General features: G+C 42.9%; 1 protein-coding gene across 8 annotated transcripts in view; it reads right to left on the bottom strand.

The window, feature by feature from the left end:
• Positions 1-3,433: 3,433 nt before the first annotated feature.
• The window catches only part of GATB (glutamyl-tRNA amidotransferase subunit B), a 43,270-nt gene continuing 21,057 nt past the window's right edge, over positions 3,434-25,646 (bottom strand). For 4 of the 8 annotated variants that reach the window (XM_030491952.1, XM_030491951.1, XM_030491953.1 and 1 more), the window contains 8 exons: positions 22,727-22,840; positions 21,595-21,679; positions 21,195-21,239; positions 18,973-19,162; positions 12,437-12,570; positions 12,006-12,084; positions 6,381-6,515; positions 3,434-3,916 (listed from right to left, as the gene is read on the bottom strand). In XM_030491952.1, coding sequence (XP_030347812.1) covers positions 3,788-3,916; positions 6,381-6,515; positions 12,006-12,084; positions 12,437-12,570; positions 18,973-19,162; positions 21,195-21,239; positions 21,595-21,679; positions 22,727-22,840 — 911 coding nt within the window. In that variant the 3' untranslated portion in view covers positions 3,434-3,787. Of the gene's footprint in view, positions 3,917-6,380; positions 7,258-9,101; positions 9,321-12,005; positions 12,085-12,436; positions 12,571-18,972; positions 19,163-21,194; positions 21,240-21,594; positions 21,680-22,726; positions 22,841-25,646 lie in introns of those variants that run through there. The other 4 variants (XR_003992227.1, XR_003992230.1, XR_003992229.1 and 1 more) reach the window with 4 other exon arrangements.

The following is a 25,646-nucleotide window of genomic DNA, read 5'->3' as shown; positions in this document are numbered from 1 at the left end:
CACTAGGCCCTACGCTGCCAGCTCCCGCTGCTCTGCTAGCTCCACACATATTAAGAAGATTCATTGTCTTGATCTCATTTGACTCCAACCACTTTTTTTTTCTCTTAGAAAGAAATTTACATTTCGTGTGCATCTGTAAAAGATTTCTGTAAAAATTTCAGGAGTGACTGTTTCATAATATAGTACAACATTGATAGGCTACAGCTGCTCTTTCCCTTCCCTGGAAGGGGAAGAATATTACAATTATCCCTTTTTAATCTTTCTTGTTATCCATTTTGTCTGGCAGGGGGAGGCAAAAATAGATTGAGATTTACAGTGAATCACAGAAACATAGAATGGTTTGAGTTGGAAGGGTCCTTAAAGATCATCTAGTTCCAACCCCCCTGCCATGGGCAGGGACACCTTCCACTAGACAAAGTTGCTCCAAGCCCCGTCCAACCTGGCCTTGAACACTGCCAGGGATGGGGCAGCCACAGCTCCTCTGGGCACCCTGTGCCAGGGTCTCACCACCCTCGCAGTAAATAATTTCTTCCTAATATCTTAATGTAAATCTCCCCTCTTTCAGCTTAAAGCTATTTCCCTTGTCCTGTCACAACATGCCCTTGTAAAAAGTCCCTCTCCAAATTTCTTGTAGGCCCCTGTTAGGTACTGGAAGCTGCTCTAAGGTCTCTCCAGAGCTCTCTCTTCTCCAGGCTGAACAACCTCTCAGCCTGTCTTCGTAGGAGAGGTGCTCTATAGGGAGGCCTCTGATCATCTTCATGGTCCTCCTCTAGACTTGCTTCAACAGGTCCTCTCTTGTGTTGAGAGCCCCAGAGTTGGATGCAGTACTGCAGGTGGGGGGTCACCAGAGCAGAGGGGTAGAATCACCCCCCTTGACCTGCTAGTGATGCTCCTTTGGATGCAGCCCAGGATACGTTCGACTTCACACTGATGGCTCATACCCAGTTTTTCATACACCAGGATCCCCAAGTCCTTTTCCTCAGGGCTGCTCTCAACCAAGTTTCTGCCCAGCCTCTATTTGTCCTTGGGATTGCCCCAACCCAGGTGCAGGACTTCGCACTTGGCCTTGTTGAACTTCATCAGGTTGGCATTGGCCTCTCATGGGCCCACTTCTCAAGCGTGCCAAGGTCCCTGTGGATGCCATCCCTTCCCTCCAGAGGGTCAAATGCGCCACGCAGCTTGGTGTTGCTAGCAAAGTTGTTGAGGGTGCACTCGATTCCACTGTCCATGTTGCCAACAAGGATGTTAAACAGGATCGGTCCCCATACTGACCCCTGAGGAACACCACTTGTCGCTGGTCTCCACTTGGACATTGAGCTGTTGACCACAACTCTTTGAGTGTGACCACCCAGCAAACTCCTTATCCACTCAGTGGTCCACCATCTCCAGTTTAGAGACAAGGATGTCATGTGGGACAGTGTCAAATGCTTTGCACAAGTCCAGGTACATGGTATCGGTTGCTCTTTATCCATTCAAAGATCTAACATGCTCATACAGACTCTATTCATAATATAGAACCTGGCTCATGATTTTTAACAGGTTTTGTTATATCATAGTAGCAAAGCGTAATTACGTCAGAAACGAGGTCTAAGGAGAAAGAGCCATTAAAAAAAACCCTTTACCAGCAGTAGCCATGCTACAGTAGTGGAGATCCCTCCTTTTAAATACAGCTTCGTTATTACTCTTCCAAATACAGCATTGTTTTGCTTTCTCTTTTTTTAAGAGGCACCCACTACAGCAGAGGGGCAACAGCCCAGCAGCAGCGAGCTGTGCAGCACAAAGCATTAACCCTGGAGGACCACCTTTTGGAAACAACTCTGTTTTTCTCAGATTGAGGGAGCACCTTGAGATTAAGAAAGCCCTTGTGCCTTTTTGTTTCTTGCTGCCATGGCAAGAGTTGAACAGAATTCCAACATTTAAAAGTTTGCTGTATAATCTAAAGCGTTATTGATGGAACACTTAACTGAAAGCTCACACCACCGTAAGTAAAAAATGGTACTTTTTGCTCATGACATGAAAAAAGTGATAGTAAAAGCCTTTGTGTGAAGGTCAGGTTATATGAAAATCCTGGGGGAGGGTTGGTTTGGGTTCTTTTAGGGAGGTTGGATGTTTAGGGGTTTCTTATGTTGTTGTTGAAGGGTCACAATTTTTGATTGAAACCATGTTACTGCTTTTTGTCACTTGTATGACATTTGAATTGTAAAGTTATTTTTCTGTGAATCATGGGTATACATTTTATTCATTAAATGTATTTGAAAACCACAGGGGTTTATTCCCTCTAATAGGAGTCCACACTTGAACAGTGAGCCAGTTTGTACAGAACTGTCCTCCTCAAGCCATACATCAGCGCTACTGCTCATGAGGATGAGCTGCCATGAACCTATTTCCACCTAGTGTTGCAGGCACTGTATTTGCAAAAGGTGACTGCAGTCCCAGGGCTGTATGTGCTGCACTCCTGTGACAATGTCTGCCCTGCAGGCAGAACCTGAAGGACTGTTCTGGGGAAGCACCTCTGAGGTCTGAGACAGATGTGATCTTTAAAATGTACAGCTTAGCAGCCTCCAGAAGGGATTTAAGAACTTCAAACCCCTGGTACTAAACGGGCTTTCTTTCCCTAACCACTGTAAATGCGATAGGCTGCCTCTAGTTGCATTTCCTGTTAATAGTTTGATTGCCTGAAGTGAGTTGGGGCTGGGAAGTTAACACTAGGACCCTGCCTTTCTGTGGCTACATAAAGCTAGAGCTGAAAAGTGGAAGGTATTAAACCAGCATGAAACACTCCTCAGGATCAAATAGTGGAACAGACCCTGGAACTCAGCTGAACCCTGCTCAGTTTTGGTACGCCAACTGCATGTTCAATTCACTCCACAAAGTGCTGCAGTTCCAGGTGAGAGCAGAAAGCCACGTGTTAGAGAAGGGAGCAGCTCCAGGCTTGGAGCGTTTGTAGCACAGGGTCAGGTCTCACCAGCAGAGGAAAAAGCAAACTGGCAGAAGCACATCAGCTGTGCTGAACCTCACAGGCCAAAATGGAACGTGGACCTCGGAAGGGCTCAGGCACACATCACTGGGCACTCTTCAGAACTGAAGGAGCTGTGAGTAGGCAAAGCAGACGTTTGAGTACATAACAAGGTGAAGGTGAGAAAATGAGTTGACACTAATTCTTAGATGTAAGCACTTTCATCTCTTTGTGGCACAAGCCTTGGGCACTTAAGCACCAAGTGACTTCATTCTTTCCCTTCCCTCAGAAACCAGGAAGAATGACAGCAGTGGACATATTTTCCCCTTCTGCTAGGCACAGAGACACACATGCTGCAGTTTTTAATCAGTCACTACTGTGCTCACACTAACTTAAGAGTGAGTTATTAATGCACACCACCCGATTTGGCATTCAAGATGGGTGAATTTCCCTCCTCCCAAAAAGGCAGCTAGGAAAGCCGAGTTGACACTTGCTTTATTACAAAACCAACCAATACAGCTTCAGCTCCCTGCATAGTAATGGGCACCCTGGGAACTTGTTTCCCATGGCTGTGAGGAAATCACATCTCTGAAGGCCACAGTGACGTGAGGGAGATGCAAACGACTGTATCACCTCCTGCTGTTCTCTTGCTCATCTGCCTTTGGCTGTTGCACCCAGGCAAGACTGGGACTGGCCAGGCCACAGTGCTGCTTGAAGTATAAGCAATCATCCTGATGCCACACGAGGAGGCACCAAGTTCATTTGCAGTGAACCAGATAGAACGAAGTGCATGTCTGGTGTATATGCTGGCGTGGGTTTTCCCTCTTGTGGCTACTCTAACAGCTTCTTCTCTAACAATTGCTTCACCAGAACAGGATTGGATCGTCCTTGGGTTTTCCTTTGCACCAGGCCGATTAACTTGTTTAGAACTTTGTGATTTCCTGCCTTGATTGCCATAACCTTTAAAGAAAGAAACAAAGACAGACACCACTGTTACAGAAAAAGCAGATGGCATCACTCCTTCACAGCCAAGGTATGAACTGTTCTTGTCCTTTGGACCGTTGTGGTAAATACTGTATTTTGGGCTAAGGTGTTATTTATAAAAACTGCCTTCAGCTTTGCAATAAGCTCCCACTCTGCTCCCACGAGACAGCAGCAAGTCCCTCCAGAGCAGCAGGGCCTTACGACTAATAGAAAGATCTCCTCTTATTGAAAAAGTCAGAAAACACTTTTGGATTTTACCAGTGTCTGCAACTTGAAGAGCGATTTCCTGGAAGAGAGCCAGAAAAAATGAGATGGGCTTCTCTTGCTAATAGGAGCTACCTTTTTACTCGATATCATGCTCAGCTGTAACAAGTAATTTGCATCAAATCTTACTCTATCTGATAACACGTGAGGTCCTTCAAGCACAAACGTAGGTGGAAGGTATTTCCTTTAAGCAAGGAATCCTTTGCAACACAGCAATTAATTAACCGATCAGAAATACGACCTCCTAGCAGACAGCTAGCGTTTGATGCACAATCACCTGCAAAATAGCAAGGGCCATATTTAAAAGCTAAGTAAAGACACTGAAAAAAGCATTAAAAATTTCACTTTTTGGCCATTCCTAAAGGAGATGCTACTGCTGAAAGACAAGCACCTGGCCTTGTGGCAGGGAAGACATACTCTGCATTGTCAGTTACTGGGCAAAACATGATAGCTTCAGTCCAACAGGGGGTCATATTTACAGATATTAAGGGAAGGATTGTGAACATACGAACCACCAACTGTGCCAAGCCCAAGCACAAATGCAAATACTGCTACTAGTCATGGTATCCAAATTATTGGCAGACTAAAATCTTCTCTGTAGTGTCACAAAGTGAGAAGGACTTGTTACTCCTGAGGTGTGAGAGACTTACCTATATGGGGCAAAGAGCAGCACAATCCAGGTACTGCATTTTCATGACGTGCTCAGTGGTGGCTTGAGCAACTGTTTGTAAGTTAGCTCATTTTAAAAGAAGTTACTATGAAAAACGCTGTGTAGTTCCCCCCACCAAGTATTGAGCTAGTGCTATTTTGTAAGGCCAGCTCTTGCAGCAATTTGAAGCAGTGTAGCACAGGCCTTCAAGGCAGCTTTTGCCTTGGTGAAGGAATCACCTGGAAAAAGTAGGGAAGCAATGCCATTGTACTGCATTCAGCTTGACTAAAACAGTGGAAAACAGAGAGGAATTACATTCTCAGAGAAAGCATTATTATTGAAATGGGAGTGCAGTTATGGACCTTCAGCTTCTGTACTTCCCAATCCGTTCCAGTGCTCTTTCTATCCAGGCTGGGAACACAGCAGCACTTTTATCAGGCTCTGCAAATGAGTCAGCCTGATGGAGGTCACGCCGACCTACTGCAGGCTCATTTTCTTTATCAAAAGCTCTTGCAGAGCTGTTAGCATCCCCCAGTGAGATCTGGGGTGGGTGGTATTGTTCTCAAAAGATGCTAATAGTTTTTTTCCAAATGGCAAATGTAGCCAGACAATGTTTATATTAAAAGGAAGCTATTCACTTCTGCTTCTACATTTTCACTCCAGAGAACATATAAGTACTCGTTTTCATTTTGCTTTTTATAAGGCAGATTTTAGACTCTGTCAAGATTCCTTCCTGCTCCTCCCCTTCACGATAAACAAGTTTGTTTTCCTTTTTCCCCAGCTCAGACTTTGTTAGATTGATAAGCCACACAGGCTGCTGCTGCGTGTCCTTCCAAGGAGATGGGGAAGAGCCAAACCCCCATCTTCCCTCTTGCAGAGCAGACAGCAGCTCTGGAGCCACCGCTGCCACAGGGTCCGGCTCCTTGCCACCCCACAGACACTGTCAGGCAGGAGAGCCAGCTGGACTCCTCTCTTTGGCAGTGGAGGGAGACAGGGACATGGGGAAGAGACAGATGCAAGAAAAATTTTTGTCTTGCCAGCTCTGGTACAGCCTCTAATTCCATAACTAATATATTCCTTGCTGGCAGGTAGCTTCAATCTCCAGTTTTGGAACAGTTTAACAATGTTGCCCTAATATCACAATGGATGACATAAAAATCAGAGTGAGGTGGCTGGGCAGCAGGTCAGGTTAATGGTGGTACAGCTGTAGAGGGACAGGGCCCTGCAGTTTTGCTTTCCTGCATTAAATTTTTATGGTGTCTCAGACTGACTTAGCGCATTAGCCAGACTGGTAATTTCTTCTGCTGATCATTTTGTGCAAGCTTCAATTTCTAAAAGAACACTTGGTAAAATAAGAAAGGAGAAGAAAAGGCTGGTAATCGCTCAGCAGCAGCTTTACTGCTGCTATACTGGCTCTACAGCTCAAATGCCAATCAACAGGGGAAAAAAAAGAGAGACCATTTTAACCCCCTTTTTAGTGCCACAGACTGCGGTAGAGCACGAGCTTCCCTCCACCATCATAATCACCTCATTTTCTTGTCCATCAATCACCGCCTGGCAGATCTGTTCAAGCGCTCCTTGATCCTGTATCAGTTCAAGTTTCTTTTCTTTAACAATTTCAAGAGGAGTCTTCCCTTCTCCCTTCCACAATTCCACAAGCACCTGAAAACCACAATGTGTAGCAGAGGTCAGTGTCTTAGCAAGGTTGTTTACATGCAGTATTTCAACTACTGATCCAAGAAGCCAGGTTTTATTTAAAGCAACAGCAGATTGTCTAAATTTGAACAAACCCAAGATTTAATCCTTGCTGGAAAAGCTCTTGTGCTCTCCCTCCCTCCCTGAAATAAGACAAAGCATTTTCAGTTACTGCACGAGCACAGGTTAATGGTTTGCAACCGTTGCTCTGCAGCCTACCACAGCACTGGGGGCTGCTCGCCACCACCAGTGCCAGTACCCTACCTCCTCACAGGCATTTCCTGAGCGCACCTCGCTGGGAGAGGGGGGCACCACGGATGGCAGGGGCTGTCACCGACTGCAGGGCTGCTCCTCTGGCAGTACTCGTGCTCATCTCACATGATTCACAAGAACTGCCTGAGAGCAGTAAGCAAATGCATTTTCATGAGCAATGTCTCTGCCCGGGAAACTGACCATTAGCTAACTATTGTACCAAGTCCAATCCCAGGTAACTCATCCCATTACCAGTCCTCATCAGCAAGCTGTAATGAGAGTATGTATGACAAAACAGAAGAAAAATAGCACCAAGCAGAATGAATGCAGCAGCTCCAGCCCACCTCTGCATCACCTCCAAGTACCGGACGGCTGGGCGACCCCACACCTCTGGAACAATCACCCATGAATGCTAGTTGTTTGCCTATGCTGCAGCAGGGTATTGCCCGGGAATAAACTGGAGAGAAGAGAACATTTATAAAAAAACAATTTCCTTGGGCAGTCATTCTCTGTGTTCACTTTGCTCTTATTTCAGAGCAGTGGGAGGAGAGAAAGAAAACCCTTATTAAAGCAGCTGCTTGTGCTCCATCCTGAGCTGAAGATGTAATTTTATGTTTGGGCCACTGCTTGGGTACCAATACGGAAATGGATGTCATGGCAAAATTTCAGTATTAAATACTCACTGTAGGATGAAGAGAAGACTGGGATGGGAGACAAGTAGGGGCATTGAAACTGCATGTTAAATCATTAGCAGGGCAGCCAGACAACTTAAGGAAAATGAAGCATGTGGGATGGTAGGGCAGGGGGGTTGGAACTAGATGACCTTAAGGTCCTTTCCAACCGTAACAATTCTGTGATTCTATGGTATCTTGGCTTATCTCAGCTATCTCGGCAATTTTCTTGCACATGATGAATTTTTTGGTACAACAGACCTTCAGTTACAGAATTTTGTAGCCATGACAGGCATTTAAGAACCATGCACTGACACAATTCCTCCAAGAGGAGATCTGTCTGCCAGCGGCACCCCAAAGCTTTTAATGGATCTTATCACTCTGCTGGAGCCCTTGAGAGAAGGCAATGAGACGCAGCTGTACTGTGGCAGCTACATCTTGTTTTTTCCCTAGGAGGGTTAAAGGAACATCACAATATTAAATTTACTGATAAGCAGCCAGAGTTACACCTGCTATAAGTAAAGCTTTCAGATGTTTCTATCTAAATAAATCAGTGCAGTATATGATGTCTTTTCCACTGGATCTTCCTTCTAGTGCAGTTCTTAAAAGCCATCATGCCAGTGCTACCTGGAACACCCATAGAAAGAAATACATCCAACTGAGATTCAGCCTCTCTATAGCCTGGTTATTTTCATTACACTCCATTGCTACTGCAGGCAGCCCCCTCTGCTCCTTCCCTGAGGGACCTGGCAGGAAGTGTTTTGTCCTTGAGGTCTCCCAAGGCACGGGGACAGTACATCACCCCTCAGAAGGAGGCCTGTCCTCTTTGCACAGCACAGCCCCATAGCACAATGCCCTGGAGAGTCTGAAGTGTTGCACAAACCAGGGGCTGGACAATGAATAAGCCATAGTGCTCTCCTGGAAAAAGGCAGATGGGATTTTTAGGATGGATATGTATTCAAGCAGGATGCCACAGGCTGCAAGAGGGGAAAATCAGCAACAAAATCTACACAGCCGACCATGGCAAAGTTACCCTGGAGCAACTCATATATCAGGCTGACTTAGATCAGGGCAGGACAGCTTGACAGCCAGAGATCCAGCTCTGATTCCCTGCTATTCCTATGCCAAACATCTCTTGGCACGGAGAAAAGCTTGCCCATTAGAAACCTTGAAGGCACCAGATTTGCCCGGTGACATCTGCATTATGTGTACTTTTCAATTTGGTAACAAGCATCTCCACTTTGCTACTAGAGCAACAATGTTATCAAGGCCCTTGCTTGTTTACAGGTATGTAGGAAAGCAGAAAGAGATGTGGCCAAGACCTGTCAAAGATGCACTTTTAAAAATGTGTTTCTCCACTTGGCAAGGAGTATGAATCTAAAGAAAGCAGTTTAAAAAATGATTTCAACTCATTTACACAAACTGCCTGCACCAGAACAGGAGGAGCAAATGATGAAGTCTCCAGAGCCAAAATGAGAATCTCAGGCCTCATTTCTGCTACTGAAATCTCAGTAGTTTCTACTATTGATTCCTACCTGAGCGTGATTAGAGTTTAATGATGTTCTGCAGACTCTACATACACAGGCATAGCAAGCAAACCATTGGTCAAGATGAATTAATCAGGACTTACACGTCTGGCTGCCACGGGCATCATATCAAACATTTTGCAACCGGTGAATGTGCCAGCTGACTGCTGTGCCTGAGAACGCTCCAACTGGAAACCCTATCTGCAGTGATCTGCTGCCAAGGGTGGGAGGGAAGCAGCAGGCAGTACCACTTGAGTCGGTCCTGGGGGCATCTCTCATTTCCAGGATGGAAGTCTCGATGTCTGGCCGTTGTCCCTCAGCCTCTGACAAAAGTGAGGGGCAGGCTGGGTTCAGTCCTCCAGATGGTATAGCCGTAATTGTCAAAGCAGATGGTTCTGTTTAGGTTTGTGTACTGTACTCATTTCCCTACTCTCTACTTTAAAGTAGGCATTCCAAGGGTCTGTTGATATTACTCCTACGTGTGTGACCTATGCAACTGCAGAAGTAAACAAGACCTGTGGTCTGCTCTGCTCACTACCTTGCTACAGATCCCCAAAGAACGCACAAGGGTGTCCAACTGGAGTTGTTGCAGCATGTCTCTCAGCAGCAGGGACAAGTTTCTGCTTCCCGAGCACAGGACACAGCCTCCTCCCAAAGTGCCATAATTCACAAGGCAGGCCTCTTATGCCAGAGATGTACCCATTGCCAGCCCTGCAAACCAGGACTAGGGCCCTGTCTTGGGCATGGTCCCCACCATGTCAGACTGGTTTCAGCCCTGGTGAGCAGCACAGGCACCTCCCACCGTGAGCTTCAAAACACCTGTGCAAGTCCCCAGGTCCAGGACACGCTCCTTTCACCACCCTGCATACTGGCGGAGCTGAAGCTGCTCCCCCCTGCGCAGGCAGGCCAGGCGGGAGCTGCTTCGGAAACCTCTGGAGTAGGATGCTATATTTGATGGCAAGTTGGGTGTGAGCTCTGTAATTACCTAAGTGCTAATTATCTAAGCACACAGTGCCCTTTCCTTGACATATGCATCCTACCATACAATGTTCTGTGTCTATAATCAGTGCTCACAGCTTTCATCTGCCTGTGTTTTAGTGCCTTATACAGCAGAGACAGAACACAAAACCTCTTAAAAAATTTAAACTGTTAATCGCTTCCTGCAGCGAGCATGTATGTGTCTGCATGTCTGCGCACTCACTCCATGGAACCCTTCCATCCTTTCTCGTTGGATCTGTCTCTACCACTGCAGTTTGTTCCCCCCCACCCCAAGTGCTGCAATTCATCTGCTGGTGTGTATATATAGCCCTCTCTGCCCTCAGGCCATCCACTATCTCTGCCTGCTGCTGAGAATTGTTATAAACATTTGTTATTCTTCTGACATCCAGGCAACCAAAATACTTTTCTAAATGTGGCAAGGTTTCTGCAGTTTGATGGGATCACTCAGTGATGGCGAACAGTATTGTTATTTCTGTGTCCGACTTCAGAGCACTGAGCACAACATGCTCATTACAAGGATTTGGTAATTAAACAAGAAAAGCATCTCTGAAATTCTTGACGTTTCATAACCTGTCAGAAGTGCTGGCACACAAATATATCACAAGGCAAAAAACTCCCATAGAAGAGCATTAGTCCCTGTCTCTACCTCCACAAGGAAGCCCAGAGTTAAGGCTGGAGTTCTGAAGCTTCTCTTTCAAATGCAGACACCAAACTGATGGGTGTGCCATAACCCCGCAGGCACAGAACTGCTCTGCATGCCAATGCTTTTCCTATTAATACTTTATCTCCTTTTTGAAGCTTTTACTTTTCCAATCCAAAATTTCCAAATGCGCATGCCTGAAGTCAGGCACTTAAATCCTTAGTTATGAATCCTGTCATATGCAGCTGGCTACTCACAGAAGCAGACCAACAACAAGACCAACCTCAGTAGGAACCACAAGCATCTCCAAAAAAGAAAACAACAAACCAGGGAGTTTAAATGTCTCCAAGTAGGGCAAAGAGCTACATTTGCAACAGTTAGTTACACTCGGTTTATAATCATTCTAAAAGCCTGAACGAACTTAAATGCTATCAAGTTGTACTTGGATTAAATCAGTACATTGTAAAAAGATGGAAACCTTCCCCATGTATTCCAGTGTTAAATGTTTGAAAGCAGACAAGGCAAGTTAAGTATCTTCATTAAAATTTTCACTGATAAATACCTGAGAAGAAACAGTCACCTACTGTACTCATCTAGAGAATACTAATTAATCTGAAAAGATGATGCATTCCAGATAAATGAGCTGGCAACAACTGAAGGTGAATGTCAGATTACTCCCCATCACAAAAACCCTCCAGATTTTGTTTGTAGACACAGCAGTCACCATACCCATCATAAGCAGTTCACAATTTTAGATACAAATCATCCAGCTGCTTTTTCAGACTGTCCTAAGCAAGATGATATTTTAAAAGAGGGAGAAACTAGTTCCACCTTTAGTCCTTGCTTGAGAGGTCCATGACAGCACTTGCACAAAGAAGAACGGATAGAAGAAAGGCCAGACCTCTCCACTTCTGACTCAGGGGTACGCCAAAGCAGAACACTTTTGTGACTACGCTCCGGTGAATTAGCCTTTTCCACATGCTAATGCTTGGGAACATAGACCTTACCATCCCTTAGCACCTAGTAACTGACATCTCAGCTTAACCGACTCAACCTGTGAAACTGAGATCGAGTGTCCAGTCTGTTCGGGAGCAGGATGACTTAACTGACTTCAGTTTACATTGCTTAGATCTATTATTTGGTTTGTACCTCCTTCTAACACTGAATATGCAGAGGTATCTGCAAGATTATATACACATGAGGCATTTTCATCTATATAGTATACATACAAAATTTATCCTTCATCAACACTCAAAAGATTTCCTTTAAAAGCAACTGATGTACTGGCACACACTGATCATAAGATTGCTACATGAATGGAGTAAGCAGCCACAGATTCAAGGTACAGTAACATCAAGAAGGTACTTACCTGCTTGGCTGCTGTAGAAGAAATTTCTTTTTTTTCTAGAAGGTTCAAAAGGTCAGCCAGGATAGAAGAACTGACTGGGCTAGGGAAAAAGGGGACAGAAGTTACTTCACAGAGTAAGGCTAAAGATCACACAGTATAGCCACACTATATCCAGCTTTGGTATTGATAGCCTGACTATACCTTACCATTGCCATATTCCAAAGAAAGAAGACAGTGATTAGTACTCTTAACTACATGGTCCTCTTCTCTGCAAGATCGTTGGTTAACTTCATTCAGCATGACAGTGTCAAGACCTACATAGTACTGCCTAGCACAATGAACTTTATAGGTAACTAACGCAGAAGCAAGCAACGCAGTGACACTATACTATCCATGGCACATAAGGAAAGGATCACTTTTGTTTCACAGCTGTAGTAATCAAGAAGCCTGACCTTTCCTTTACTGTAAGGGAATGTTGGTTCAAATAACTGAGCAGGTCATTTAGAATCCAGCCGATCACTTTCTTTGGTTTCATTTGGGTCTGTTTAACCACATTTTCAAAGAATTCTGTTAATCCGTCTTCATTCTGTTTAAGGAAAGTTAAATGCAGCAAAAAGTTACCAGAGTGCAAACATCATTAATTATGCAATTCCATTTGGAGTATAAATACTCAATCCTAAAGTAAACTTGGTTTTGTGAATCCACTGCAAAGTCACAAGACTTTGGAGGAATTTTATTAGTGTAACAGCAAACAAACAATGTTATGCCTAGAACAGGTACACACAGCTTACCTGCCCGCCTGCCTGTTTCAATGGCGCTCCACTGAATGAGAGTGAACTTTTTCCTCTTAACTCCTCCCTAAAATTAGTATCTGGGGAGCAGCTTTCTCATCTTCTCATGTGTTTTCAGTAAGTATAATGCTAGCAAATATAAGGCTGCCAATCTAACAGGCTGTCACACTACTTTTTACCAAGAAGAGACTTTTCCTGAAACTGTCTACAGACATTTCACTCAATCTTGCAATCCCTTCTATTTATTTTGGATTGAAGGAATAAGTTTAGCTTGCATTCACCCTTCAGTGATATGGAAAGGTCATAATGTCAGAAGCAGAGTTGTATTTTTCTGTTTGGTTTTTTTTTTCCTCCAGAGAAGCTATGTAGGCTTTTCCACAGCACCCTAAATGCTCAGAAGATATGACAGTAGAGGATTCAATTTATAGCCTAAAAGTGAAATCTGAGAGTGTTTTTAGAAGAACAGATACTGCACAGTCTGTTGAATGCTGTGGTGTTTGTCATCAAGGCAGTGATGGATCTCTAACCGTAGCACAGAACTCATTAGGTCTGCCAAAGGTTGAAGAGATAGTAAGTGGCAGCTCCTACCTTTTCAAGGAGGAATCCACATCCAGTGTGCCACTGAACTTCTGCAGTTTGTGGCAAAAACACACAGGGGGACAAGCCAGCGCTCAGAAGTCGAGAGGTAACAGTTCAGAGACAGCCAAGGAGCTATTCTAAGTATACTGTCATTGCAGCAAAAACATTTCCCAAGCACATACTGACTGCAGGGAGATCTCTGAACAGTTCTGAGCAAAAAGAGTCTAGGTACACGCTAAACCAAAGCCTGACTTTTCCCCTCTAACACCTCCCTACCAAAACAGTCTCATTTGCCCTAGGTTTCAAAGGCAATTTATCACCATTGCAATACAGAGTTTTAGACTTTCCTCCTCAAAACTTTCATAACACAAACTTCCACCAGCTCTAGATAGCACATTTTTCATTGGTGATGACGTACGGCTTTTGAGTAATGGTTGACGTGCTGTAAAGCTGGTATGACAAAAATCAGACCCCTCCCCTTTACCTTGAGACCATGAGCAAAGAAACCAAGTTCTCAGCCTAGGAAGGCCACTGAGGTCTTTTGTGAACCAAGATAAACCTTGTACCTCCTCCTCGTTACCCATCTAATACACACAGACACAATTTCCTTCTTTTCCAGTGTTCTTATAAATTTAACTAGCAGTTACTTTGTAATCAAATTATGTGACATCTAAGGCTAAATAGACTAGAGGAACAAATCTGGCTTTAAAAAAAGCCAGATACTGTACCAAAGTACAGTAAACTCGATTAAAAACTCTGTGTGTGTTAACTGGAATAGCTAAAATGATGCATTACTAAGTACTGTACTCTTTCTAATTCACCTCAGGATTCAATAGCGCAAACACACAATGATTATTTAAACAGTGGGTTCCCTTCCACAAAAACACTTGTCCAATTTACGTAGGAAAACGAGCAAATATAAATGCTGGTTTCTTTACATGTGCTGCAGCAGGTTTTACAAACACTCCAGGCAGAGTAGGTCTAGCTCCAACACTGAAATGCACACAAAAACAACGTCTGCAGCTGCCACATTGCAGGCTACACAACTCAGACACAGCATGTCCACACTTCCATCATGTGTAGGCTAGAGAGCCTACCTCTAGCAGTGGGCACAGACCTCTGGATACCAACAGCCTGGCTGGAGCTATGGCTCTGACCCTGCTGCAAGACCTTTCCAAGTCAAGGACAACATACCCAGCATTCACATTTTAGTCACATGATTTCCAGGCAGCAAGAGCAAAAAAGCCCAGAAATACTCAGACTTACATATGCTACCAGGTACTGAACCCCATACTCACTTCTTGGGCACATAAAAACACATCCCCAAAAATTCCTTTGCATGTTAGTTTTTTTTCCAAGTGACTGCCATTTTCTGTAGCCAAAGAGTAGGAAACCCCAATGCTTGACAGAAACGAGTAAGGCAGGATATCAAAACACCAAAATGACTGACAGAAATGAAACCTTTTCCTTACTTTCTTGTCATAGTAGAAAAAAAAAATGCAGGCATAACTTGATTAGCTTCCATTTCTACATACTGCACTACTCAAACTCGATTTTAATTTGTTCTGCATTTTGGTCAACTTCCTTCATGCCAAATTGACTCCAACTACCAACACCCCCCCCCCCCATCCCTTGTGACAGATCTGAACTGTAAACCACTGCACGCTCCAACATGCTGGTTTACACAAATGCTAAACTGACTGTTCTCTCTTAGTTCTGAATAACATATTTTAATCTTCAGAGAAGGAAAACCAGAAATCTGGAATCACAGCACTGTTTGTGATCCAGGCCCACTTGGTGCTCCCATTATACATCAAATAACAGGCTGTAACTTTCTCAATTAGAGTCTCACTGGCATGAAACCTGACATACCAATATTTCAACCAGATGCAAATTTCTTTTTTAGACATGGTTTAAAATGATCATTTAATAGTAGTGAGATGTCAAAAAAACTGCTGGTAGAGTGATTTCAGATGCTTTTAAACAAGTTTAAAGCAGCACATTATCTTACAGAATACCACAGGTACAATCTTTAGGGGCACTGGATCTGCAATTCAAACTTAGCTTTTAAACACCAAAAATGTTTACCAAAGAACTGAAGAAGAAAACTACATCAGTGTTCACAAATAAAATGTCATTTTCTGCTTTCTTCTTCCCATTTTCACCATCACAGTTCCCACAATAACCAACTGTGAGATAACAACTGCTGCAAAAATGTGCAAGATTGCTGGGGGACAAAGCCCAGAAAATCTAGCCTCATAAAGCAGACAAGCGGAGAAATCAAAGTTCAAACTTTTTCCTACAGGTTCTTGTAAGTTCTTTGAGTTCTAAAAATAATGTCATAAACAAAATGGTCAAAACCAACTTCTACAGCATCTCACTTTTGACTGTTTGAAGGATTCACCAACGTAACTGTTCCACCACAGCAGGAAGCCAAAGCTCAAGTGGAGCTCGAGCTCAAGTGGAGTGGCTCAAGCTCAAGCCACTTTTATCTGAGCAAGCAGAGGAACAGTAAATGCATGGGAAGACTTGGAATTCAAATGAGAAAGGAATTCAGGTTCAAATCAGACTGGGTTTTTTCTAATGCTCTACTGTGACAACTGATCTATTTTTTGGTTGGACCTCCCCAGACTTCAGCATGCTTTTTGAAAACAAAAGATAGACATTCATGTCTATGCCAATACATCTTATTTTTTTTGACCCAATAGGAAGCAAGACAAAAATATTATAATGCCATCACTGGCAAAGTTGTCTGAGATCTTTCTTGACTGAAGTATTTGCCAGCCTACCAGTTTACACAGCAAAGTAGGAATTGCATGCAGAAATTGAGTACTCAGATACTCTGGAGACTACATGGCTCAAAGAATTGTTTCTTTACAAATAAGAAATCAGAATCAGAATCTTCATTTATTTCCACAATTTATACAAAACTGTCAAAAAAATAGCAGTTTACACTTAAGAAATTTCAGCCAGAAAGATATGAATAGGTAATGCTCCCCTCCCATTTCAGTACATTTTGTACTGCAAAGGAGGAGGTCTCAGATTCTCAGTACTGCAGTACATACAGGCAGCTACTGTATAAGAGAATAAATCTCATGAAGCAAGCTCAGAAACTAACTTGCATGCTGAAGTATGGCATTGTTTCATTATAACTTTGACGTGTAATTTTTCCTCTAACAAGTTGGCACAGCACAGAGATTTTATATTTTAAGAGTCGTCCCTCTATCACTGCCATTTATTTAATGAGCACTCCTGGGTGCTCTAACCTGAAAGAACACTCATTAGATTTGTGCATCTGGCCCTATCAGCAATCTCCTGCAACTTCTGATGTAAGCTTAACACAGCAACAGACATACCGTTTTCAGATGAATTAAGGTTAAGTAGTCTCCCAGTGAACAGGCAAGCAACTTTTATGGAAAGTATACATGCTGACATTCTAATGCACAATAAAAGAAGACCCACAATAAAGAACGTGTTTACTTCATGCATTCAAATGGATTCATTATCCTACTACAAGCTGAATCCCAAGTTTCAGCTTGGAGCTCATTAATTGTCTTATGTGTTGCAAAAAAGAAAAAAAAGTTAAGAAGAAAAAGCGAAGGCAATAGTGGATTTCAGAGAACAGCTGGAAAGAAACGGCAGTTGATGAGGCAAATATATAGGTGTAGGTGATAGAGACAACAGAAACCACACAGCAGAAGTCATCAATACTAGCAAAATTGAAATGGGCCAAGAAGTGTGTTGATGCCAAGTGAAAGGAGTGGGTGTAGTGGGTCTGGCTGGGACAGAGTTTATTTTCTGAAGAGGGTGCTGTGTTTCGGATTTGTGACTAAAGCAGTGCTAACAACACACTGGTGTTTTGGCTACTGCTAAGCAGTCCTTTCTCTTTCTCTCACTCTGCACCCCACGGTGAGTAGGCTGCAGGTGGGCACGAAGCAGGGTGAGGACACAACCTGAACAGCTAACTCAAACAGACCAAGGGTATATTCCATGCCATGTAACGCCCTGCTCAACCAGGAAAACTAAGGGAAGGGGACTTTGGGGGAGGTAGTCAGTGTCATGGGTAGGAGACTGGCTGCACATCGCTCTACTTGTGGGAGGCAGTGAGTGATGGCATTCACATCACTTTCAGGTTTTTCCCTTCCTCTTTCCTTCATTCATTGAAGTGTCTTTATCTCAAACTACAAGTCATCTTGCTTTTGCTCTTCCTATTCTCTTCCCTGTCCCACCAGCAGGGAAATGAGCAAGCAGCTGTGGTGCTTAGCAGCTGGCCAGGATCAACCCACCACAGAGAGGGAGAAGAAGGAAAGAACCAGTCAGAAAAAAAGGTTCAGGACCCATCTACCCTTCAGAGCTCTGTTCATTTTAATATGTGAGAAATATGTTGATGTGAAAAAAATGCATGCATGGACAGGAGTACCGGCTGCAAAATCACAGTTTGAAATAGAAAGGCAAGTACTACTGACACCTCTCAATGCTATCTCTGCAGCCTCACAACTTTAAAAGACTTATGACTCACCTACCCACCAAACAGTAAAATACCTGCAACTCACTAAAGTGGCACACAACCACAGAAGCAGTTTTCCTAGCAGCTTTCTTCAGAAGAATCATTTTTTTTCTGTAGAAGCAGCTTCTGTACAAGTGTATTAAATTACAGATACACAAAGGAGGGATATTAGGTAGTTATGTGGACTGCTCTCCCCACATTTATAGTCAAAGGAAAGGAACTCCTCCAGAGGACAATTTAAAGCACTTACAGTTCCGCTCTGAATCTTACTCTAAAGAAGTCCTTCTCCTGCATCCACTAATACAGAGGTAACCAAAGGAGGACACTGCCCCAGCTTAGCTGGCTATATGAAATGTCTAATCTTGGGTGAGTATGCTGAAATCCCTGCAAGAGTTATCACAGGCAGAGATGACCCAGTTTGTATTTAAGAAGCTCAAAGTTCTTTAGAATAATTTTGGAAGTTATGACATTTTGCTGTCACTTCCTTATTTAAATCCGTATTTGCCGCATCCTTTTCTTTCTCATTCCCATTTCTAAACCTATCCCCAGTAAACTGCATTGTGAGGTTGATGTTGATGTTGTTACACATTGTGTATTTACCTAAGAATAAGTCTACGTTTTTTCAAAACAATGTGTAAGCTAGATCAACAGGCACATGAAGCTGAAAGATTGAAACACTGGGTTTTGCTTCTGTAGTCAGGAAAACACATCTACCAATTTGTTAAATACTGACAAGGTGCCCAGCTTTGCTCCACACCCAAAGGCAAGAGGAGCACACACTTGCAGACAAGGGTTTTTCAGCAGGAAGTTGTATGTTTGCTGTAGTCAGTCACGAGTGCATCCATGTGTAGACAAACAAGATCAATATTAAATAATAGTTATTTGACTGCACCTTGCATGAGAAACACTTCTGGGCACACTGTGTATGGTTTCTTTTCCCCATCATTCATGCACATGGCTTCAGGATACAAATCACACACTGAAGATATGTCCAAATAAAAGCATCCATAAGAGCCAACAGCTGGTTTATACGACATTTGTAAATCTTTTCAAAAACCATGCAACTTTTGAAGTTTCCAGGCTTCTTTTAGCACTTGATCAATAGACCTACCAATAAGGTGAAGCTGTGTTCAGGAAGAATCCCATACTGTTCAACAAGCTTTGCTCTCTTCACACTGGGGAGGTCAGGAAGTCTCTCATGAATCCAATCAATATTTACCACTTGCTGATGGCTCATATTAGCTGGCAAAGATTTTGCATCGTACAGAATCAATGGAGGAAGGTTTGGCTCTGGCATGAAGCTAGTAAAAATGAAAACATCCATTATAATTATTTTCAGTCAGAAGCTAAACAATAAGGAATAAAATTTATATCACAAGTTTATACTGACCTGGAAGTTGTATTACTTTTTCAACTAAACAAAATATTAAAAATTCATGACTTGCTATAGCACTGTTAAGTAGTAAAAGAACAGCCTCTGCAAAGCCTCTCTTTTCTTTGAGTATTTGCCACTGATTATTGAAGAGCTGATGATGGAAAAGGGGTAATTAAAACACTTCTGCACCCAAAATAATAACAAAAATGCCAATAAACCCAGTAAGAATACATATGGAAACAACTCGCTCCTACTGGCATCAACCATGAATTGTGGATCTGGACAAAGCCAGGAGTGGACTGGCAGGGAAAAACCCAGATTGACAGCCAGTGGCCAGGAGTGATCTGGGCAGGTTGTAACCTTTTTCAGACTAACTTCTAAAGTCTTGCTGAAATCCCACGCTGTGCTAAAAGCAAAGTCACTGTGCTCAGTAGGGTGCCGCCACAGAACAAAAGGCTCCCTTAAAGAGAAGGGCCAATTCAAACCACTCAAATAACTGCGATTGAAGCAGAAACCTTGCTCTTACATGATCAAATGAGGGGTTCAAAAGTATCAGAATAAAGGACATTGGGCACCCTCTACATTTGCTATAATAATTTCTATTTCAAATCTGCTTAAACATAGATTTTAAGTTTAAAATATCATGTGCAGCAGTAAGTCAGAAAAAAATCTCAAATCCCGACCCAGTTTAATATTGATAATTATCTTAGTACTACTAATAACCTTTCTGGTCTTTATTTGAAATATCTCAGACTCCCCAGTTTTGCCTAAGCTTTAATGAATTCTCGTTTGCATTTGTTTGAATTAGTCTTGTTAAATAAGCCTCATGCCAGCCCCTGACATAATAAGGAATTCACAAAATCATCACTGCCTTTTCTGCTGCATTTCTACAACCAATAATTCAAAAAGTAGATTTTAAGTTTGTGGGATGTTTTCAAATCCTTGCCCTGCTTTAGTAACATCAGTGGTAGAATATATGTAGATTTAACAGGAACACAGATACAGCAAAGCTGAGAGGCTCTGAAAGTTCTCCTACAAAACTGTAATTCAGCTGGGAAGTGAACTCTAGGAGTAACAGGAAGACTGTCTCTGGGGTGCACAGCTAGGGAACTACTGAGAGAATCAGGGCTAAGATGGCTCTAAGCATGGGAGGAAGCAGGTACGCACAGAGCAGGAGAAAGGGTGCCCAGAGCAGTGAGCTACGTCACTCTTCCCCATCCCATCCAGACACCACTGTGACTGCCTCCCATGCTAGGGCACTAAGGAGCTGTGCTGCTGCTTTGCAACACTGCCCCAGCAACTTGTTCCCAGCAGAACCTTGTCTCCTCATTGTCTGACTAAATCCTTCTTGGGTGGCTGTTTATGGTTTGATAGCTGCCATCTCACACTGGCGAAAGGCAAGAAGTACTTAGTAAGGTTAACATCTTCATTAGGTCTAGAAAGACCTTAAGGTAGAAACCTGCCTATGAATACTGACACACTTCAATAGTAGTTAGGATTTTCAAACAGTGACTGTGATCTATGATCACAGAATTTAAGCACTGAAAGGCAGAGCCTGCTATCTGAAAACCATCTCCCTTGGTATTTACTTAAAGAGGGAGCAATGCTTAACTCAGAATATTCTCGCGTTTTATGTATGTCAGGCTTTCTTAAGAATACTCTTGTACTGGCCACAAAGTAAACCTTCAACTTACCCACTCTGAGCTACATACTTAGGTTTTGGGAAAGGTCTATGGGTTTAGCAGAGATGAGACACAGTTCTAGATCTGAACTGCTCAGACTAGCATTGATTTTGATAGGTCACTTCCCCTTCCAGTGGAAGGTAAACTTCCAATACATACTCACTGTGCTGACTATCTTTACATGCTCATTAAATTGACTACTCTCAAGAAATGATCCCCTAAACTATCAGTTCTTGAAATGTTAACTTTATGTAACAGAAAAAAAAAAAAAATTACCGATAATCCTGTTTTCCTTCTTTGTCTCTCATCGGTACAGTGCACCTAAAATAAAACCAAAACAAGCAAGACGTGGCAAGAGGTACACCACAGAATTAGTTTTACGGCAAAGACACAAAATAAAGACTTCGCCTCGTGAAGATCAGAAGAGCTTCTCAAAGCCACTTCAAAGAATGTGTATAAGAGAGCAGCTATTTTCCCACTTGATGTAGCACACAGTCTGCTGTGAAAAAGTCTCAACTTTAAGAATAAATCACTACCTGTGAGGAGACTGTGCTTGTGAACATTAGCTTTAGAGGGGAGAAGTTGAGCAATACTACATTACCTCTCCTGATCATGTCATGTATCCACGGCACTCTAAAGCTTCTATTCCTGATGTTCCTCCAAAATAAAAACTCACCCAAGCTTGGAATCAAACGCTCTTGTTTCATTCAGAATAGTTCCTCCATTTTCAAGTTCTTCAATTTGCCTCTGTATTTCATAGTCTGACAGAAACAAAAGAAAAAAGAGTAAGCTTCTTATACTGCATTATTAGCTTTTGTACACTCAATTTCATTTTTCACTGCTATGCAGTGAAAATGTTTGTTGGTTTAACCTTAATGAAATCAACCGCAGTAGTTATAGGCAGAATTATCAGTCACTGTCTCTCTCTTCGCAAGTTTCCCTCATCTTCTTTCATTCCCTTTAAATAGAAAACATTTTCTCCCAGGCATTGCAGCCAAGCCATACATTCCTAGTGACCTTCCAACCACCCAGTTGAGTTTCCTTTTGGAGATGCGATAATCATCGTTTCTTGCTCATACCCAAGCTGCATCTGAACTTCATACACACCACCTACTCAGTGGAAAGCAATCCTCTACATTGGAGGACACAAAGCTACTGCTAAAATATTTCAATAACGAACATGCTAGGTATTGAATCATCTGCTTTATTCTTCTTGCAGGCAGAGAGTTACCTCTACAACAAAACCACAGACTAACATGGCTGCTATCCCCAGAGTACCCCAGACTAAGATTTATTCTGTCAGGAAGCAGCAAAAGCAGGGCTGCTCCACAAGGAGGGATAACCCAGGAGCCGAGGGTGACCACAGCACAGGCAGAACCCTTGCTGTCTGCTGCAGTCCCACTAGTCTGAACAGCATGGGCAGAGGCATGTGCTATCAACAGGGTCCAATGACAGTCTCAGTCAAGGTGAGGGGATGAGCTGGGTCTAGGCTCCATCCACAGAGTGCAGTCAGAAGCAGCAGGAGGTAAATCCAGACAGCACTGTGAACAAGACTACAGAAAGCTCCATCAGGAGACAGGGCTGAAAACTGGCACACCTGCGACATAGCTCAGGCCAAGTCTAAAGGTCCCAGCCTGAGCTTTTAAATGGGACTCCTGGACCCACAGGCAAGGTGCATGGAAGGGACACCAAGCAAAGCTAGTCATGGCATTTGAGACCAACTACTGCACTCAGGAGCCTGACGTATTTCATGTCAGACCACATAAAGTATCTACAATACTCTTTTTAATGAAGCAACTGTCATTTACCTACTGCTTTTGCCAGGAATCGTATGCTATTGATATTCTTCACTTCAGTCCTCACTCCATAAGGCTCTCCAGGGTGATGCACAGAAACATTGGCATCCACTCTCAGCTGACCCTCTGTAAAAGGAAATTTTATCAACAGAACAGTCTGCCCTGTAAACTAGAATAAAAACCTTGGCATGCATTAATAGACTGCACATTATGTGCAGAGCATTAATAGCAGACTTCTGTATGTTCAGAAACGAGTAACAACCACCTCATCAGAGCTTTCTGTTTGTGATTCCACCTCAAGCCACTGCCTCTAGTAATTCAACATTTTCTGAGAATACTGTTTTGGTTTTAATTATTGCTTATAATTCCTCTCAGAGAAAACTGCATGGTGCAGTGCAGATCCTCTAAGCCATACAGTGAAAAAAGCTTCTGATTCACAGATCTTAAATAATGGGAAGAATTAGACAAGCAAATGGTGGACTCTGAGCTTCCATTCCCCTAAAACAGCAAAAAAAACCCAACCCTTTTGGAATTACAATTTGATGGGTACATACTGCCCTAGTGTGGAACACAAGAACCTACAGTTATGTTGAACAGATTTATTAAGGTGTTCTTGGAAATTTACAGCTCAAGGACAAACTGAGAGTAGATTTTTTTTGTAATTTTCTTCCTCTCCTCCAAGAAACCGCAATTCTCCCCCCACCCCCAATTCTCCTGGTTGCCAAAACCTGAAACTGAACACAAAGTTTTATAGAAAAGCATCCTGCACTTTTAGTCCAAAATGGACTAACACGAAATCTCTAAACTTGGAGATCTTTAATGACTCAACCTGAAGTAAGTCATAATTGTATCTCTCTAAGCTTTGTCCCTCTAAAGACATCCCTTCTGAGAAGAAAAGGCTTGCCACAGTTGATCAACTAGCGGGAATAAACAAACGGGAGAGGTTGTATTAAAAAGAATCATTATTTTTCCCATACTGCACAGTGAAAATGTGTAGCCTTCCTCTTTTTTAACTTTATTTCAAATACAGATAAAAAGAAACAAAACACTTACTGTTTAGATACAGTAGCACTATTAAAGAGAGTGCAAAATAACTCAGAGCTAAACCTATGAAGATGGCTACAGCTTCAGAATCCATTCCAGTCAATAGATGTAAATTGACTAAAGGGGTCTTGGTACACTTTGCAAAAGCAGGCTGGATGATAGCACACTAATTTCCTCTCATAGAGTCTTGCCAAACATGCAAATGAAGGACAAAGGTGCTGGAATAACCCAACATCTCTTTCAAGAGAAGTGTTTTGCATGTGCTCCCTCTTTGGGGTGAAATGAGTACTTGTTCCAAAAAACGAATAGTCTTGTCCTGCCCTTGCTTCATTTTGAGACATGACCTGCTTCTACTTGGATGTAGGTGTCAGTGTGACAATACAGTTAATCAGGCATAACTGAAAGGAGAGCCAGGCCCCAAATGTTCTTAAAAAAATTTTCCCTTTAAGCTCACTTTAAGCCCAGCTTCTTTTCGTTTCACTTTGCAAAGAAATAATCTTTTCATCTGTTAGTTGTTAATGAAATAACACCTGATAAAACCGGGCACTGAACACACAAGCGGAATGAAGGTAAGAATGTAAGAATGTACTTGCTGAAAGAAAGTGATTATAATGAGGGAAGACTACAGTAGAAAGCCCCTAAAGCCACCACCTTAAAATCAAACACAACCAAAACCAAACGAAACAAAATTCCAATTACTTTTAAAAGCCAACTATACTGGAGGAAAAATATTCCCTGAACTGGAAGTGTCCTCTAAAGTCAGAAATCTCACTGTGATGAAAGATATGATAGCGTAATTCCAATGGCAATCTTAGGGCCAAATTCAGTAGCAATAAAAGATGGTATGCATCTCCATGAAGGCCTTTGAAGAAGCATGCAAACTGGCTGCTTAATATTAACAGCTGTGCCCCATTAGACATGTGTAACACTGGTGTGAGAAAAGATGCAGAGACATAGATAATGCCTAGCAATTATTATTTCCCCCCATATTAAATTAGATTTGCATCACTAGCAACATTTATTGGATCCCATTTATCGGGTGATACATGGACCACTCTGACTCGTTTCTCACTGTGGACTGAATTTGTTGCCAGAACAGTGAGGCCAACTGTCACAGGCAAAAATACAGCTTACGTTGTAAACACTAATGGGCAGCTGATAATCGGGTGTATGTGTGGAAGGGATGAATACCCAAAGCTGTTCTTTTAAACTCTCAAGCAGAAGCCTGCTATTTGCTAGCTGTAACCATGGGCTGGTTGTAAATTTTGGTAACATCAGGACTGAGCAAAAATGGTACGACTTGAATCCTCCAATTAACAGAGAGACATGAGACAGAGCCACCACTTAGGAGGCCTGTCCTGGGTTCAGCTATAGCAGTCATTTTTCTCCTGCTTAGTAGCTGGTGCAGTGCTGTGTTTTTTAACTTTCAGCCTGGGAACAACGCTGATAACACCGATGTTTTTAGTTGTTGCTAAGTAATGTTTATTCCAACCAAGGACTTTCTCAGTCTCATGCTTTGCCAGGGAGGAGGGGAAGCCGGGAGGAAGCAGAGACAGGACACCTGACCCAAACTAGCCAAAGGGGTATTCCATACCACAGCACGTCATGCCCAGTATATAAACCAGGGGGAGTTACCCGGAAGGCCAGATCACTGCTCGGGTTGGGCTGGGTATCGGTCGGCGGGTGGTGAGCAATTGTATCCTCTCCCCTTGTTATTTCACTAATCGTTATTATCATTGGTGGTAGCAGTAGTGGTTTTGTGTTATACCTTAGTTGCGGGACTGCTCTTATCTCAACCCGTGGGAGTTGCATTCTTCCCATTCTCCTCCCCATCCCTGCGGGAGCGGGGGGAGGAAGAAGGGGGGGGGGGGGAGTGAGCGAGCGGCTG

Source organism: Strigops habroptila, chromosome 7, assembly GCF_004027225.2.
Source record: "Strigops habroptila isolate Jane chromosome 7, bStrHab1.2.pri, whole genome shotgun sequence".
Classification (NCBI taxonomy): Eukaryota; Metazoa; Chordata; class Aves; order Psittaciformes; family Psittacidae; genus Strigops; species Strigops habroptila.
Note: the sequence above shows the minus strand (reverse complement) of the source record. Positions and strands in the feature narration are given on the sequence as shown.